Source organism: Enhydra lutris, unplaced genomic scaffold, assembly GCF_002288905.1.
Source record: "Enhydra lutris kenyoni isolate GAN:26980312 unplaced genomic scaffold, ASM228890v2 scaffoldscaffold57, whole genome shotgun sequence".
In the NCBI taxonomy this organism is placed as follows: Eukaryota; Metazoa; Chordata; class Mammalia; order Carnivora; family Mustelidae; genus Enhydra; species Enhydra lutris.
The window spans coordinates 8,010,432-8,028,800 of NW_019154141.1; the positions used below are offsets into that span (position 1 = coordinate 8,010,432).

The window sequence follows — 18,369 nt, forward strand, 5'->3', positions numbered from 1 at the left end:
GAAGGCAGCCACTTAACCAACTGAGCCACCCAGGCGTCCCCATATATAAATATTTTTGAGTGAAATTATATGATATCTGAGGTTTACCTTAAGATTCTCCAGTTTTTAAAAAGTGGTGGAATATAGATAAAAAACAATAGTATCTCTGAGTTGTTGAAGCTGGGTGATGGGTACATGAGGGTTCATTGTATTGTCTTTTTATTTTTGTGCATGTTTGAGAATTTTCATAATAAAAAGTTTTTAAAAAACAGTTCTTTAGTATCAGATATCTACTTGGTTTTCCATTGTCTCATAATTTCATAAAATTGAAGTTGATCATTAGGTCTTTTAGTTTCTCTCTCTCTCTCTCTCTCTTTAAGAAATTGGGTTGCTTGTTACAGGGTTTGTCACTGTTTGGATTTTGCTTTTTGCACCCCCGTGATAGTTTAACCTGTTCCTCTCTATATGTAATTACCTATGGATTTGGAAGTAGAATCCAAAGGCTTAATCAGTTTCAAGTTTAATTGTGGGGGACAAGATTTTTCCTAGGTTGTGCTCTCCCATCAGGAGGCAGTCATGTCTGGTGGTTTCTCTTTTGGGGATGCCAGCAGCCCTTGACCATGCTTAGGTCAGTCGGTTCTTTAGAGGTAACAAAACGGCAATATTCTGATTCTCTTCTTCATTCATTAGCTAGAGTATTTCTATTTCTTTTTTTTTTTTTTAAGATTTTATTTATTTATTTGACAGAGAGAGAGCGAGAGAGATCACAAGTAGGCAGAGAGGCAGGCAGAGAGAGAGGGGAAGCAGGCTCCCTGCTGAGCAGAGAGCCCGATGCGGGCCTCGATCCTAGGACCCTGAGATTACGACTGGAGCCGAAGGCAGAGGCTTAACCACTGAGCCACCCAGGTGCCCCGAGTATTTCTATTTCTATAAACCTCTATTGCTTGCTTAGAAGTATGAGAGAGGTAGGATAAATGCAGATTTGTCCCCTTTAAAGTTCTCTTTGATGTTCAAATTGTCCTATCTTTGGCTGGTGGGAGCCTCTTCAAGTTGGCCTGGAGTCCTTTTGACACAACTTCAGGAGTATTTTTTTTTTTAAGATTTTATTTATTCATTTGAGAGAGAGAGATCACAAGTAGGCAGAGAAGGGGGGAAGTGGGCTCCCCACCGAGCAGAGAACCCGATGCGGGGCCCAATCCCAGGACCCTGAGATCATGACCCAAGCCGAAGGCAGAGGCTTTAACCCACTGAGCCACCCAGGCGCCCCACTTCAGGAGTATTTAATAGGTTCCTTTGTATCTAATGTCTGAAACAGAGTTTGCATATTTCAGAATTTCTGTAAAAAGCCCTGATTCCTTTTAATGGAAAATAGTATTTGGAGGCTGAATTGGCTATTGGGGATGCTCATTGTTAGAAGGTGTTCTTTGTTTCTAGGCCTCTTCATTGTTTAGTACTAGGAAGTGTGTGTGTGTGTGTGTGTGTGTGTGTGTGTGTGTGTGTGTGTGTGTGTGTGTGTGTGTGTGTTTTTCCCCTGAAGTAAAAAAGTCAGTGTGTGTGTGTGTGTGTGTGTGTGTGTGTTTTCCCCTGAAGTAAAAAAGTCATGGGGGCGCCTGGGTGGCTCAGTGGGTTGGGGCCTCTGCCTTCTGCTCAGGTCGTGATCTGGGCTCCTGGGATCAAGCCCCGCTTCTGGCTCTCTGCTCAGAGGGGAGCCTGCTTCCTCCACTCTCTCTGCCTGCCTCTCTGCCTACTTGTGATCTCTGTCTGTCAAATAAATAAAAATCTTAAAAAAAAAAAAGTCATGAATTCACATAAGTACTTTATATTTAAATTCAGCACTGCAGTATGTGTGTGAGAATCAGCTTTGAGATATATTTAATAGACTTATTTATTTCAAGTACAATTACATACAAGTACAAATTATGAGTTTTGGTAAATGTGTAACCACCACCACAGTGACAATATAGAACATTTCCATCACCCTAAAAATGTCCCCTCGTGCCTTTTAGTACTACAGAGTTTTTACTGAAATTCTTTTATCATATTCCAAAATCCCAGTTCTCAAGAATACTGAGGAGGCTGGGCCATCTAGGTGGCTCAGTCAGTTAAGCTTCTGCCTTCAGCTAGCTCATGATCCCGGGGTCCTGGGATTGAGCCTCACATTGGGCTCCCTGCTCAGTGAGGAGCCTGCATCTCCCTCCCCCTGTCCCCTGCTTGTGCTCTCTCATTATCTCACTCTCTCAAATAAAATATTTTTTTTTAAAGATTATTTATTTATTTATTTGACAGATCACAAGTAGGCAGAGAGGCAGGCAGAGAGAGAGAAAGGAAAGCAGGCTCCCCGCCAAGCAGAGAGCCCGACGCGGGGCTCGATCCCAGGATCCTGGGATCATGACCTGAGCCGAAGGCAGAGGCTTTAACCCACTGAGCCACCCAAGCGCCCCTCAAATAAAATATTTTTAAAAAATATTGAGGGTAATAATAAAATTAGAAAGCCACGCCCCACAACTGCTCATTTGCTTGATCTCACTTTAACTATGGCAGTCTCAGAATTGCCATACCAGTATGACCACCATATGCTTACTGAAAAGTTTACATTTGAGGGGTGCCTGGGTGACTCGGTTAAGAATCGGACTCGATTTCAGCTCGGTCGTGATCCTCAGGGTCCTGAGATGGAGCCCTGCGTCAGGCTGTGCACTCAGCGGGGAGTCTGCTTGTCCCTCTCCCTCTGCTCTTTACCCCCCTCCCCTGCTCACAGGCTCTCGCTCGCTCGTTTGCTCACTCTCTCTAAAATAAAATATTTTTTTAAAAAGTTGAGGGCATCCTCCGCCGGGCAAGATGGCGGCGGCCAGGACAGCCCGGAAGTGACGGGGCGCTAAGCCGTGTGCCCCTTGGCCTTTCCGGAGGGCCGCATGGCCTGAAGAAGGGAGTTCCCAGCCCAGTCCAACGAATGCGTGTTGGCTTTTCTTGCCGTGGCCATGGGGATGTCCCAGTCATGCCTTTGCCCTCATGGGCAGGCTCAGCATTTTGCGCCGACTTGGAACTTCCTGAAGGCTGCCGTGGAAACAAAGCTCGAGACCGGCCTCCCAAGTCCCTCTGTCCGGACCGCGCGACCCTGAGCGCTGTGTGGCTGCCTGAGCGCTGTGTGCCTGCCGGCGGAGGGAGGCGCGACTGCCCCCAGGGCTGCCACCTCTGGCGGCTGCTCTGCGCTTTCTCCTACGCTCTCTGCCAAGCCGAGGCTCCTGTGCGCAGGGAGAAGCTGTCAGTGTGCACCTCAGATTGGCCGTGCTGGCCGGTGGAGAGTTTGTGGCGGCAGGGGAATGTGCGCCATGCTCTGGTTCCCAGGCTAAAACCACCCCTGAGTGGACCGGGTATGTGGAGAAAATCACAGGCAGCTCATCTAAGAGGAATGAATTCAAAAGCTGCCTCTCAGCTCTGACGGAACAACACTTAATTCTGAAAATTTGAAGGGACCAGTCGTGGGTGTGGCCTTGGTCTTGGCTTGCCTTGGTCTTGGCTTGCCTTGTCATCATTCGTCAGGGGCAGCTGGACAGAAAAGCTCTAGAAAAGGTTCAGAAGCAAATCGAGTCCCTGTAGCTACCTTCCACTCTTTGATAGGGGGTCTTAGGGATGGTACCTCAGACACAGACAGTAGAAAGAACAAACTTGTGCCCTTTGTTCTTGAGAATTTGTGGTGGCACCTCCGTCTCTGTCTCTTGTCCAGATAATTAACGATCATTAATGAGCAAAATATAGAAATATAGGATAGTTTTCTTCTCTCCAAGAGTCGGAGGCTTTACCGACTGAGCCACCCAGGCACCCCACCACAAGAGAGTTCTTGAAGGCACTTGTTGGCTATGTTATATACCACGTCTTCCTGTAAGGAAGCATGGGAGAAATTTCTTTCAGATAGTTGCTCCTGGCCTGTTATTGTATGTGTTATATATTTGTTCATTTTGTTCATTCCAAAAGGCCTTTTTGAGCACCTAAGTCCCAGGGACTGTAGGTACTGAGGATGTAGTGGTGAACAAGATAGGCCTTTCTAGGGGGTAGATAGGTGGGAACAGACACTAAGCAGGTAGGCACATGGACAATTTCAGGTAATTTCAAATAGTGATAGTGTTGTAGGTACTAGACAGGTTGATGTGCTAGATCATGGCTGAGATCGTGTGCTTTTCCTAAGTGGTCAGGAAGCTCAGAGCATGTGACCTTCACATTGAGGCTGAACGATACAAAGGAGCCAGATGTGTTAAGATCTGGGGCAGAGCATCCAGGACAGAGGGACGAGAAGTGCCAAGGCCCTTAGAAGGGAAAAGGTGTGAAGTGACCAAGGAGCAGAAAGGCCAGGGGAGCTGGAGCAGGTGAGCAGAGGGGAGATGAGTAGAAGATGAGGTCAGAGAGGTGGTCAGGACCCACATCACTTAGAGCCATGGTGGGCACAGCAAGTCTTCTGGAAGCCACTGGGGCAGGAGAGAATGCTTTGAGTAGAGAAGGGACATACTGTTATTTTGAAAAGATTATCATGGGAATGGGAGGCAGAGGAACAGAAGGCAAGCAGGGAGGCCTGTTAAGGAGCTCTGACAGGTGATGGCAGCCAGGACAAGATAGGTCGCAGTACCCTTCTTAGACCCAGCAAGAGGAGCCCCTGCACTGGGTCTGGTCTTTGAGCATCTTAATCTGGCCCTTCTCCATCTGCATCCTTCCCCACAGGATGTTTGAGGGGCCACAGAGGCATGCTTGGAGATCATTGTAGTCCTTAGGTGTTTAATTTTTCTAACCTGTAAATCAGTTACAACCTCTGGTGTGGTGTATCGGGGAAGGGCTGAGGGCATAGTCCATGTCCCTCGAGGGTGAAAAGGAGAAAGGAGTAAACAGTGAGTTTCAGGCATCACAGAACTGTTGATCATTCCTCTGGTTAGGTCTCCTTTACATCCTTCCTGAGAAGCATCGCTGAGAGAAGGCAGTCTCCTTCGGTTGTAATCCATCAGCTCTGGGAGCAGAAGGGGCAGCTGGTCCTCCCCGCAAGGCTTTGTGCTGCCTCATGTTACCCTGCAGGTACCACCTTTTCCCAGTTTTCTATTGAGTTATTGGTGGCTTGGGTTTTTTGTTTGTTTGTTTGCTTTTTCAATAATTTATAAGAGCTTGTTATATATTATGGAACTTCAAACTTTATGTGAGATGTGGGTTAAAAATATTTCCCCTACTAATTCTTTTGGCTTAACTTACGATTTTTAAATGTAATTTTAAAATGAGTCATCTAATTAAATTTAACAATCCTTGATGTCTTTGAATTGTGAGTCATACCTAGAAAAGCCTTCCCCTCTTTTTTTTAAGTTTATTTTTTATTTTTAAAGATTATTTTCAAGTTCCTCCTATTTTCTTCTAGCACTTCTATGGCTTTATTTTGAGATATTTTAACATTTGACCTATCTGACTTTATTTCACTGTAGAGAATAAAGTAGGGGGTCCAACTTTTTTTAATGTGATTCTCAATTTTTACAATATATTGAATGATTCATCTTTTCCCCACTGGTTTATTTTATTTTATTTTATTTTAATTTATTTGACAGACTGAGATCACAAGTAGGCAGAGAGGCAGGCAGAGAGAAAGGGGAAAGCAGGCTCCCTGCCGAGCAGAGAGCCTGATGCAGGGCTTGATCCCAGGACACTGAGATTATGACCTGAGCCAAAGGCAAAGGCTTTAACCCACTGAGCACCTAGGCGCCCCTCCCCATTGGTTTAAAATGCCATATTTTTCCCATGTGTGTTCAGATTTATAGCTAGACTTTCTGTCCTATTCCATTGTTCTACTTGTTCAGCCGTGTGCCAAAACCACACTTTGAACATCATGTTAGCTTTATGATGGTTCCAAATCTTATGGACACATTCCTCTCCCTCTCCCCCACCTTGTGTCATTTATGTTTTCTGTATGCTTCTTGAATCCTACACTCTTTATCTGTAGTTCACTTTTCTTCTCTCAGTACATCGTGTAGTTCTTTCAGTGAGAACGCAATTGGAAAAACCTCTTTCTCCGTCTTTGTCCTAAAATGTTTTTATTTCACCCTCACTCTCAACTGAAATTTTGGCTCATGTAGAAGATATTTTGAGTGGCTCTCTTAAACCTCATCATAACCCTCTGTCCTATATGGTGGGGTTGGAAACCTAAAAACATTACAATTCCCTTATTGCTGGGGAATGTATGGTGGTGAATATCTTCCAGTTAGATACACGTGCACGGGATCTGGAAAGTAAAAGGGAGGTGTTGATGGTCGCTGAAAAGCAGGTTTCTTCCATGGCAGAGTTCCACGTTCTGTGTCTGTTGAGCCTGAGGTTCTGGTGGCAGAGGCGACAATGGTAACAGTAGCAGTGGTAGCCCTCTGGTCTCCAGATTGTAAGAAAATCTTTAGATAAATTATTAAAGTTGAAGAGAGAGTTTAGCAAGGTTGCTAAGGGATATAACATCAAACACAATAATATTGATTTTGTTTCTGTATATCAACAACATGAAATAAAAATACAACTTATCATAGAATCAAATTATCAAGGACCTAGGAATAAATCTAAGAAAAGATGTGTGAGATGTTCATGCAGGAAATAACAAGACACTTTTTTTTTTCTTAAAGATTTTATTTATTTATTTGACAGAGAGAAATCACAAGTAGTCAGAGAGGCAGGCAGAGAGAGTAGGGGAAGCAGGCTCCCCGCTGAGGAGAGAGCCCAATGTGGGGCTCGATCCCAGGTCCCTGAGTTCATGACCTGAGCCAAAGGCAGAGGCTTAACCCCCTGAGCCACCCAGTCGCCCCATAACAAAACACTCTTGAGAGAATCAAAGAAGACACAGTGAGATATTTGTTGTTTGGAACACTCACTATCCTAAAAATGTTAATACTCCCCAAATTGATCTATAAATTCAGCGCAATATCAATCAACTGATATCCCTATCATGTTCAGGATTTTTTTTTTTTCTTTAAGAAAATAACAAGCTGACTCTTTTTTTTTAAAGCTGCCTCTAAAATTCAACTGGAAATACAAAAGGTCAAGAATAGCTAAAACATTCTTAAAAAGAACAAGATTGGAAAATCTGCTTTTCCAGTTATCAAAACTTATTAAAACGAGTATGGTACTGACACAAAAGAGAGAAGTAGAACAATGAAACAGAGTCTAAAGCCCAGAAGGAAACCCACATGTATATGGACATTTGATTTGTAACAAAGATGATATAGCAGTTTAGTGGGGGAAAGAACAGCTTTTCAGTAGAGAGTGCTAGAGCTGGTGATGTTCATGCATGGGAGTGGGGAGAGATAGGATGCTCATTTCATACCACACACACAAATGATTCTGGGTGATTGTAAACCAAAATACAAAAGTAAATGAGAAAAATCTTTAGTAGATAGTAATATAGGATAATACTTATATGACCTTAGGTTGAGGAAATATTTCTTCACCTGGACAAACATACACCCAAAAAAACACCAGAAAGGAAGAGGTAGACAAATTAAGTTCTTAAAATTAAAACTACTTTTTATCAGAAGGCAACATTAAGACAGTAAAAAATTAAGTATCAGAGTACGAGAACAACTATTAATAAATAAAAAGTCAAAACACCTCCTAGAAAAACAGGCAGAGCGCCTCAAACAGGTATTTCATTAAAAAAGAAATCCAGGGGCGCCTGGGTGGCTCAGTGGGTTGGGCCGCTGCCTTCGGCTCGGGTCATGATCTCAGGGTCCTGGGATCGAGCCCCGCATAGGGCTCTCTGCTCAGCAGGGAGCCTGCTTCCTCCTCTCTCTCTACCTGCCTCTCTGCCTGCTTGTGATCTCTCTCTGTCAAATAAATAAATAAAATCTTAAAAAAAAAAAAAAAAAAAGAAATCCAAATGATCTATAAATGTAGGAAAATGTATTCAACCTTATTAGTCTCAGGAAGTGCAAATTGAAATCACAATGAGCTATCCCTATATGCCCACAGGAATGGTTACATTAAAATGACAGTGCCAGTGTTGAGAGAGAATGTAGGGGGATGGAAACTCACTGCTCAAGGGATTGAAGAGGGGATAGGACCACTTGGGACAATATTATGGCATCGCCTACTTAGATTGGGGATCAACCCCGTGACCCTGTCATTGTATCCCTACACATATTCAGCATAATTGCATGTACTTGGGAAGCAGCAGACATGTTCATAGCATAAGAGTGGTCATAGCAGCATAACTGTAATAGCCCTAAAGTTTCCACAGTCCAAATGTCTGTGAGTTGTAGAATGGATAAATTACGGTATATTCAAACAGTGGAATACTATTTAGTAATAGAAGATGTAATTACAACTACATGTACCAACAAGGATAAATCTCGCAAATATAATGTTGAGCAAAAGAAACCCGACACAAGAATAAATGCTATATGATTCCATTTACATGAAATTCCAAACCAGGCAAAACTAAAGATGGTGTTCAGGAATGCGAACTTGGTGGCGAAACTATAAAGAAAAGCAAAGAACTGAGTCCCCTAAATGAGTAGTGAAGGCGGGGAGGTGCGTTTGTGAGCGGGGAGAAGCATGCAGAGGGCGTCTGGGCCGCGGGCAGTGTTCATTCGGTGTAACTTACCAACCTGTACATGTCTATTTTAATGCATTTTCTTATAATGTGTGCTCTATTTCACAACAACAAAAAAATGTCAAGAATCTATGGATTTGAAAAAGACCCAAAGTGAAGCTAAAATAGACATGACAAAAATGTAGCTATTGAAATGAAAACTCAGTAGACCTTTTCCCTTTCCTTTTCCTCTTCTCTTCCTGAACAATCCAGTCTGAAAGCCTGAACATCTGTGCGGGGGGCATCAGGTAGAGAGAAGCCACGGGAAGTCGCAGCTGGGCGAGGAGGGAGTTGTGAGGACTGCTTGAGCCTTAGCAGACAAAGCCCTTCACAGCACCTGCGCCCTGGTACATTGCGCCACATGTGGCAGTTATTGTTGTGACAGGAATTCTTGGGAGATGGCGTACCCATCACTCCTATATCTTATGTCACATCCCCTGGGCCTCACCTCTGATTCCAGCTGCCACTGAGACTCCATTCACTTTGTGTCGACAGTGTCTTGCTTCAAGTGGACAACATGTGCCCCCATTTTCTGCCCTGGTGCTTTGCAGTGCCCTGGGTGAGATGCCAGTGGAAGACCCCTTGGAAATGTCCACATGCACAGCCTCGAAGTGGGGGAGGCATCACCTCCTCAGACAACCCTCAGCCAATCAGGGAGGGAAGCCAACTGATAGGTCCTCAAGCAGACAGTTCTGAGGGACATTTTCTTGTTCCTCAGAAGGTTCCAGTGGAATCAAGCCCCAATTGTCCATAGAAGTGCCCAACTCAACAGTACACGCTGGTACTCGCTTTTTCTCCAGTCCCTTAATGTTTGTTCCCTTGGGTCACCTCCCAGATAAATTAGAATCCTTATCTCAGGCTCTGCTTTCAGGGCCAGTCCAGGAAAAGACAGGGTGTCAGAAGGCCCTAGAAAGCAGCCCTGGGAAATGAAATTACTCCTTGGATGGATAGCAACAGGTGATGTTGTAAGGGGTTGGTAAGGAGGGTGGTGATAATCCTTATACACCATAACTTCACAATTACTGTACAGTCATTCAGACCTTCCTCTGCAGTGAGGAAGGAGGCAGAGGTAGAAAGTGAAGGGCGCCTGGGTGGCTCAGTTGGTTGAGCAACTGCCTTCGGCTCGGGTCATGATCCTGGAGTCCTGGGATCGAGTCCCGCATCGGGCTCCCTGCTCAGCAGGGAGTCTGCTTCTCCTGCTGATCTCTCTACTCTCATGCTCTCTCTCAAATAAATAAATAAAATCTTAAAAAAAAAAAAAAAAAAGAAAGTGAAGCACTAGGCTATGCAGTGCTTGAAAGGCTCGGGCAATGGTAATTATATGGATTGTGTTGTTGGTTGGCTTCTACTAACTGCTTTAAAAGCTTTGCAAGGAGAAAATGAGAGACTATTGATTCAGGGCACGCTGTGAAACCCAGAGGCAATCCGGACTTCAAAACTTCAGAAGATCTTAACTGGATCAAATCCAATTACCATTATGGTCTGGAGCTTGCTAGCCCCTCCCCTCACCCCAGTGTTGACTTTTCCTCCTCTGTGTATCTGCCCTGCTCCCTCACTCCTGCTGTCTGAGGTCACCTGCCATATAGGCTACCTGTATCCAAATCCTTGTCTCAGGCTCTGTTTCTGGAGGGAGCTCAAGACAGAACAGCAACCAATGGTGACCAAGTTACCAAGTTTAAGGCCTCAAAGACTTAAAGATTTCTAAGGGGAGCAGCCAATTAGTAGGACTCCGAGTAAGCATCATACCTCAAATAGCTAACTTTTTTTTAAGTTCTCATATGCTTGGCCCTGTTCCAAGCCCTTTACATGCATTACCTGAGTTAATTCTCATGGCAGCTCCATAATGTGGGTCTTATTTGCCCCTTCCCTTTCTCTGTCTCCCCAAGTGAATAAAACGGAAGCCCATAACTTATCCAGAGTCACACAGTTAAGACACGACTGAGCCTGAATTATGTTCGGTCTGTCTGACTCTGGAACACTTACTCTCTTAGCCTCTATGACACACTGATTTCTCCCCAAATGAAAGTGTCAACATAGAAAGGGCAGAAATTATGCTCATGAATGCTGCTTTAGGGCAACAAAATCCTCAAATTAATCTGGACTTGTGTGCGCAGCATCCCTTCCCACCCTGGAGAGGCATTCCCATGACCACTGCTTCTGCTGATCTTTGCTAGGATTTAACTCCCAGTTCAACCACTGCTAAGCTATGAGTGACCTTGTAAAATGACTTACCCCATCTGAGTCTGTTTCCTTACCTGTAAGAGCAAACCAGTAATATCACCCTTGTAGGATGCTAGACAGTTAGTGTCTAATAACTGGTAGCTATGATTTTTCTAGCCAGAGGTCCACTGTTGGGAACAATTAAGGCTGGGATTCAAACAACCCCCAGAAGAAGAACAGAGCAGAAAAATTTTGGTCAAGTTGTTTTGTTTGTCTAGAACCCTACAAATGCCTCTTGGCTTTATTGGTCTTTACTAATGACGCCTAGGATGAGAGATTTAAACCAGATATCATCTTGACCCACCCCTGTAGTGGTCTGAATGATGGCTCCCCAAAAGGATTAGTCCACGTCCTAACTCCTGCAACCTGAGCATCCCCTTATTTTTTAAAAAATGGTCTTCACAGGGCACCTAGGTGGCTCAGTTGATTAAATGGCTGACTCTTGATTTCAGCTCAGGTCATGATCTCAGGGTCCTGGGATCAAGCCTTGTGTCAGGCTCTGTATTCAGTGGGGAGGCTGCTTGAGGACTCTCTCTCCCTCTGCCCCTCCCCCAGCTCACTCACGTACTCTCTCTCTCTCTCTCATAAATAAATCAGAAAGAAAGAAAGGAAGGAAGGAAGGCAGGCAGGCAGAAAGAGAAAGAAATAAAGATAGAAGAGGTACTGGGTGGCTCAGTCGGTTGGGCATCTGACTCTTGGTTTTCGCTCAGGTCAATCTTGGGGTGCTGGAATCAAGCCCTGTGTCAGGCTCCATGCTCAGCATGGAGTCTTCTTGTCCCTCTCCCTCCTCCTCTGCTTCTTCCTGCTCTCTCTCTCTCAAATAAATAAATAAAATCTTTTAAAAAAAGAACAAAAATAAAAAAGGGTCTTTGTAGATATAATTCAGGATCTTGAGATGAGGTCATCCTGGGGGGGTCCTAAATCCAATGATCAATGTCCTTATATGAGAAAGGCAAAGAAAGAGAAGGCCATATAAAGACAGAGGCAGAAATTAGAGAGATCTTGCCACAAACCAAAGAACACCAGGAAAGAAACTGAAAGAGACAAGCAAGGATTCTCCCCTACAGTCTTCAGAGGGAGCACAGCTCTGCTGACATCTTGATTTTGGATTTCTGGCCTCCAGAACTATGAGAAAATAGATCTATGTTGTCTTAAGCCACCAATTTGTGGTGATTTGTTAAGACAGTCCAAGTAATCCATTTTCCTAACTCCCACAGAACAGTATTCTCTCTACAGAACGCTGATGGGAAATGCAGCACATAAAGGCACACCTCTGACATTGGCTAAATCTTGAGGACTGAGAACATCCATGAAAATCAATATAAATATTTTTGCAGACTTCCAAAATATGAGAGCAAATTGAAACAACAATGGATAATAAATGGGTACTTGGTGAATAATTTTGCTTTCCTCTCTCAGTAACCACAGGGACTCTTTTCTTCAGACACATTTTCAAGGTCACCACTTTTTGTTTTAGACTTTAGACATGGTTTTTTTCTTCTGAACCTTTGGTCCATGCCTAAAAATGGCAGAAGCATTTATAAAAACTGTCACCAGTCAGGATCCCACCTGACAAAACTTGTCTGATGACAGGATTGAATGTACCCAAATAGGCCAAAGGAATAGTGTTCAATCATGAAAAACAGTAATTCACTTTAGGTTGCCAGTGAGATATTTTTAAGTATCGATCACATTTGCTTTTTCTTCATGTAAATTAGCTTTATAAAAAGGAACTTACTCTGAGATGTAGCTTGTATCTTTTAAATTTCAGAAGATGAGTTCAGAATAGATACATCCAGTTTTACAATCATTACGGGCTTCTGAAATATAAGAGAGAAAATAATTCAGTAAAATTAGGATATATATCCATAGAGACTCTAAAAACCACCCCCCGCCCCCAAAAACCTCATTTTAGTAGCTGGGTAGTCTGAAAGAACCATGTATTAACTGGGTTGTTTTTTTTTTTTTCCCCCTAGACTATATAAGAATAATTTATTCTTTTTTTGGAAAGATCATTTTTTTAAAAGATTTTTATTTATTAGAGCAAGCAAGAGAGAGCATGAGCAGTGGAGAGAGGCTGAGGGAGAGGAAGAAGCAGACTCCCTGCTGAACAGGGAGCCCAGTGCAGGACTTGATCCCAAGACTCTGGGATCATGACCTGAGCCGAAGGCAGACGCTTAACTGGGGCACCCAGGCACCCCAATAATTTATTCTTGAAAATGGTTTCGAAGTACCTCTGCTTCCTCCTCTCTGGATTTTTTTAATACAGTACTCTCAGTGTCCTATCCTCCCCTCCCACCCTCCCCCATCTCCTGGTGAGATTTGTCAGGAGCTGTGGTATTGGTTGCTATTGGCTCCCTGGGGGGGCCATGTTGCCTCCATCTACCCCATCCTTAGGCTTCTAAAGCCCCAGAGTAGGGTGGCCTTACAGGGACCGTGGTCTCATTTTGATAGGGTCCTTTTGTCCCAAAGTGTGGCTCACCATGATCTCCTGGTGCCCTCTTCTGGAACACAGGGGTAGCATATTGTATCTCCTGGGAGTGTTGGGTTCCTGGGCAAAAGACAAGCAACAGAATTACTGGGCCCATAATCTGAATCTCTGATCACTTGAGGGCAGTGATTTAATTTACCAGTCCCCCTTGATCTGGTGGTATGCAGCCTCTGGACTTCACAGAGCACACTTACCATCTTGGGCTGTGGGGACACACTGCCTTGGTTCCAAGCCTGGCACAGATTCCTTACCTGTAAAATGGGAACAACATAAATTGGGAGTTAGTGGTGTTTGCGTAGGACAGGACAGGTAAATTGCTTGGCACCATGCCGGGAACAGGGCCGGCCCTTAGTCAGTGTTGGCTGGGTTTGTTCTCATTGTTATCAAGGCCCTAAGTCTGTTTACCATAAAGGAGCGAATGATGCCTGCCTTAAGAGGGGATCCTAAGAGGCTCTGGAACACAGTGTGATCGTTCCAACAGACATTAAAAATCTCTAAGATACATTGTTAAGTAAAAAAAATCAAAGTGTAGAATGGTGTATCTGTGACCTGCTACCCTTTGTGCAGATGCTAGTCTCCATACAGACGATCTGTGCGAGGATTTTAAAAAGCTGGTTGTTGCCCCTGTAACGTGGGACTGGATATCAGGTGTAGGAGGAAGACATTGTATTCTGATTCCTTTTCTTCCTTTTCTTTTTTTTACCCATGTGTCTGTACAACCTTAAAAAATAAATAAATAGACATAAACCTGACACCAACCAACCACACCAATCAAAATACACAATCAAGTTCTCTTACCTGCTTGATTTTCACAGAAATTTGCATATATTCCAACTTCCGTGGCCGTACATCTATAGTCTCCAGGTGTCTTATCTCTCATAGCTTTTCCTACATAAATGGAATCGTTTATGTAGACTCATTAAATTAAGCCGATTCAACCGCTTTTTTCTCATTTCCTCTGCCAAGGAGCAGAATCCCCCCCAAAGTTCTGAAACAAAGTGTACCCTGCTTGGATGGCCTGCCTGTTGTCCACTGAAGGAAAACCATGGACTCAGCAAGGAATCCATAGCACCCACTTCTCCAAACCAGAAGCCCTTCTGATTTATTTTTCTGGGTCTGGGAGGAACATCCTTTATTTATCAGATTACACTTGAGATGGCCAGAGACACATTTTCTTTCCTTCACTGAAAAGAACAATCTGTAAAAAGCTTTGTAATATCTGCAAAGGACAGTAAATTACCCAGCTGAGTTCTATTCAGCCCTGGCCAGTAGTCAAGAATACTAATTCTACTTTGCAAGACTTTTTGTAGGGAGGGAAGACAGGTTTAAAAAAAAAAAAAAAATGTGTAAGATATATACATTTTGACATCTCTTTTCCAGTCTTGTGTCAACTGAGTTCCTGACTTCTCTGAATGATAACTCTTTAGAGGAGGCCCCGGGGGGAGGCACAGGAAGTTCAAGAGTATCACTTGCTTCTCTCCCTAGCTATGACAGTATCTGCCCGTTCTACAGGTCAGAACGCTGAGGCTCAGGCAAGTGAAGGAGGCTGGTGCTCACTGCTGCGGGCTGGTGCTGAGACACACTGTTATGAATGCATATCTTGATATTCCGTCACACTTGCATGCCAACTGAAAAGGCCATTTTGAAATCTTAAGTAGAGGTGATCTTAAGAGTTGAAGAGCGAAGAGCAGTGGCTAAGTAAGACCTGATGCAGCCCTGAAGGTAGGCAGAGGGCAGTGGCGCTCTTGTTGGCCTTCATTGACTGAGCTTCCTCGGAGGGGCAGAGCCAGCCAGCACATTGACAAGTATAAGGCAAGGCTCTAGCCTTTACGGAGCTGGCACTCAGAACCCACTACCTCGTTTGCAGGGCTAGGTGCACAGCGAAAATGTGGGGCCTCTTGTTAGAAAATTATGAAGATCTGTGCACCCATGTTCGTGACAGCAGTATTTGCCATAGCCAAAAGGTGGAAGCCAGCCAAGGGCGTATTGCCAGATGAGCGGATAAACTTAGTGTATGTATCTATGGGTCTGTCTGTAGCAGAAGAACCTTCAGCTCTAGAAATGGAGGAGATTCTGACACATGCCCAACGTGGATGAATCTCGAGGACATTCTACTGAGTGAGATGAGCCAGTCACAGAAGGGGAGATACCGTAGGAGTCCATCATCAAGGTCCCCCAGTAGCCAAATTCATAGAGACAGAAGGGAGAGTAGAGGTTGGCAGGGGCTAGGGGGTGGAGGGACTGATGGGGGAGGGTGTAATGTGGACAGAGTTTCAGTTTTGCAAGATAAGAAAAGGTCCGTGTGTGGGTGGTGAGGACAGTTGCACGGCAACGCCACACCCAATGTCATTGAGCTGTATACTTGACAGTGGTCAAGAGGGCAAATTATATTGGTATGTGTATTTTACAAATTAAAAAATAATTTTAAAGAGAGTAAAAAAAAAAAAAAGTATTCAGATTTGGAAGACAGTGACAACAGAGCACAAAACCCAGTGTAGGGCTCTTCTCAGTGCAGGGGCCTTGTGTGACTATACAGGTCACATACCTCCAAGCCATCAAAACAAGAAGGCTTTCACTAGAGAAATGAGAACGAGCCTAGGTGTAAGCCATGCAGGAAGTTGGTTTCATTTACCTTTGCCTTTTGCATCTTTTCCTTCTCTCTTCATTTCCCTCATATCCCATTTTGTATTTCCCTTTCCCTTCCTCTTCTTCACCTTCTCTTCTGCTTTCTGTACCCAACTCCCATAGCAAACAAAGCAAAACCACTGAAGAACTTACTTGCTTTGTACTTTGGTAGTATCCAAAATGCCAGAATTGAGATTATTACAATTAGCACCAGCAATAACCCCAGAAGCAGTAGCTGCAGGCAGAAAGGACAGCTCTCTCCACCTGGAAGAAGACAACATTCACTGGTCACCACCCAGCTTTCTTTTCCAATGACATTGAACTGTTGGAATGTTCTGGAAAAGGCAGTCACCACTGTCTCCCAAGCTAACTAATGTACGGTGCACCCCAGTCCCCAGACTGCTATGGACACCTGCCACTCTTGAGAGTTAAGTTGTTAGTGAAGTTCTGGAAGTCACGACCAAGTACATCTTCCACACGGGGTCATACAAGGAAGAGAAAAAGAGCACAGCATTTAACATATGGATTCCTGGCAGCATTGTTAGGATCATAAGGCTCAGAAGAGCCTGGTCATTTATTGGGCAAAGCCCTTAGTCACATTGGCATGATTTATGTCCCCTAAACAGCTACCATTCATTATTAACCACACCCCAGACACTGTGTTAAGCATTTTACATGCATTGCCTTATTTATCTCATTGTTATCACTCCCATTTTACAAATGAGTAAAGTAAGGCTCAGAGGGCTTAAATGACTTTCCTGCGGTCACACAGCTAGTAAATGGAAGGGCTGTGACTGTAGGCAAAAGCCTGATTCTGGGGCCTGAGTCCTACAGGCTGCCTCATTTGTTAGAACTTACTGACCACCAGGGTGTGGGCTCTGTTCTGAGGATGAGGCTGGGTGAAGTGTTCACAGCCCAGCATGCTTTACTGCCTTAGCTAACCTCTTTTTCATTCTATCCTTCTCCTACCTCAACGAGTGTCTCTTCATAAAGACCTGGAAAGGCAGGTTTGAATCTCGAATTCTCAAACTCCTTAGAGTTCTGCACCAGAACATGGCAGCATGGAGAAAACCAGCCCCAGTCCCAGCCCCAGCCCTACCCACCTTTCCACTCAGGCTCTGACCCACACCATATGGGGTCTTGTGTGCACACAGACCCTCCAGCCTGCATGTACAAACGTTGTCCATGCCCCCACAAACAGCCCCCTTCATTCGGGGCCGGGGATGCTCAGTTCCTTTCTGTGGTACAGCCTTGGGAGGATGAGCTGAGAATGAGATTTGTGTAGGCCCTGGAAGGTGGGTTCTCACCTGATTGGGTAGGGAATTCAGAATTTAGGTCCAGGTGCCCAGGATATGGTTTAGGAAAGTGGGGATATAGGCTCCAGACGGGGACATTCTCATGTTTCCCCCTGAACTCCTCAGCCAATGGAAAGATGCACGGTCCCCAAACACTAGAACAGTGCCCTCCAAAACAGCATTGGGACAGGAACCCTTCTCACCCCCAGGGGAATCCTGGAGGTTTACACTCACCAACCTTTGGCAGTGGGCCAGTAAATAGCCAAGCAGGTGGGCGCAGGTGTTAGAGGTCAATGGAAAAGCAAGGGAGAATCAAAACCCAGCAGCTCTGAGATGCGGATTCTGATGTGATTGCTTAGAACTGGGCAGTGGAAAATCAAGGCAGGAACAAGGGTCAAGTTAGGAAGTCTCCCTACAAGGTCGCTTCCTGACTTAGCTTCTAGGCTTGTCTTCTTCCTTTTATTGGCAGAAAGAAACCCCATCAGGGTTTGTGTGGAATCTCCCAAAGGAAAGGCATTTGGATGCAGATGGCCAACATGGGAAGTAGGTGGGCAGAGGAGAAGCTGTAGTTTCTGGAAGCAAATCCAAAGCCTGTGGAAAAAGCTCAGGTAGCCCTTACCTGGTGGGGGATTGATGGAGACTGGCTGACTGTATCTTTCGTGGTTAGGCAACTCGTTTTTAGCTTTGCATCTATATTCTTCCCTTTCTCCAGCACTGTTCTTGGTTATGTTGAATTCAGCAGGCTCCCTTACATGCTTGGATATAGGTGGTGATATGGCAATATCTTTCTCAAAGAAAGTATAACTGATGGGCAAAGAGCCATTGAATGAGATACAACGTAGTATTAAATGTTGGTCTGTTTCTGTGTTAATGACATGAATGTTCAACACTGGTGTGGTCACTGGGTCTAGAAAAATGAACGTTTGTGTTAATGTGATAAACAGATTGGATTCCCTCACTCAGTCCACAAACATGGATCGAGCCCCTACTCTGTTCCCAACCGTGGACCCAAAGATGAATGAGACCTGTCTTGAGACATCAAGAAGCTGGCAGCCTATTAAGAAAGACCGATGGTGTGTGGTTAGCTCCACTCAGTGCAGCACAAGCCAGGTGCTGAGAATGCCAGAGGGTGGTGGAGGGTGTCTCTATGCTTTGAGGAATCAGAGCACAAACTT

General features: G+C 44.5%; 1 protein-coding gene and 1 pseudogene across 5 annotated transcripts in view; one reads left to right on the top strand and one right to left on the bottom strand.

Annotated features, from left to right (window-relative positions):
- LOC111158069 (mast cell immunoglobulin like receptor 1) overlaps positions 1–18,369 on the bottom strand; it is a 28,213-nt gene that overhangs the window by 1,347 nt on the left and 8,497 nt on the right. Inside the window, exons 4-10 of one of the 5 annotated variants that reach the window (XM_022519881.1) lie at positions 17,814–18,101; positions 16,053–16,163; positions 14,073–14,162; positions 13,469–13,525; positions 13,266–13,334; positions 12,522–12,603; positions 5,666–6,377 (exon numbers count right to left, since the gene is read on the bottom strand). In XM_022519881.1, the coding sequence (XP_022375589.1) occupies positions 12,551–12,603; positions 13,266–13,334; positions 13,469–13,525; positions 14,073–14,162; positions 16,053–16,163; positions 17,814–18,101 (668 nt within the window). In that variant the 3' untranslated portion in view covers positions 5,666–6,377; positions 12,522–12,550. Of the gene's footprint in view, positions 1–5,665; positions 6,378–11,679; positions 11,722–12,232; positions 12,303–12,521; positions 12,604–13,265; positions 13,335–13,468; positions 13,526–14,072; positions 14,163–16,052; positions 16,164–17,813; positions 18,102–18,369 lie in introns of those variants that run through there. The other 4 variants (XM_022519884.1, XM_022519882.1, XM_022519883.1 and 1 more) reach the window with 4 other exon arrangements.
- LOC111158056 lies at positions 2,927–3,573 on the top strand (annotated as a pseudogene).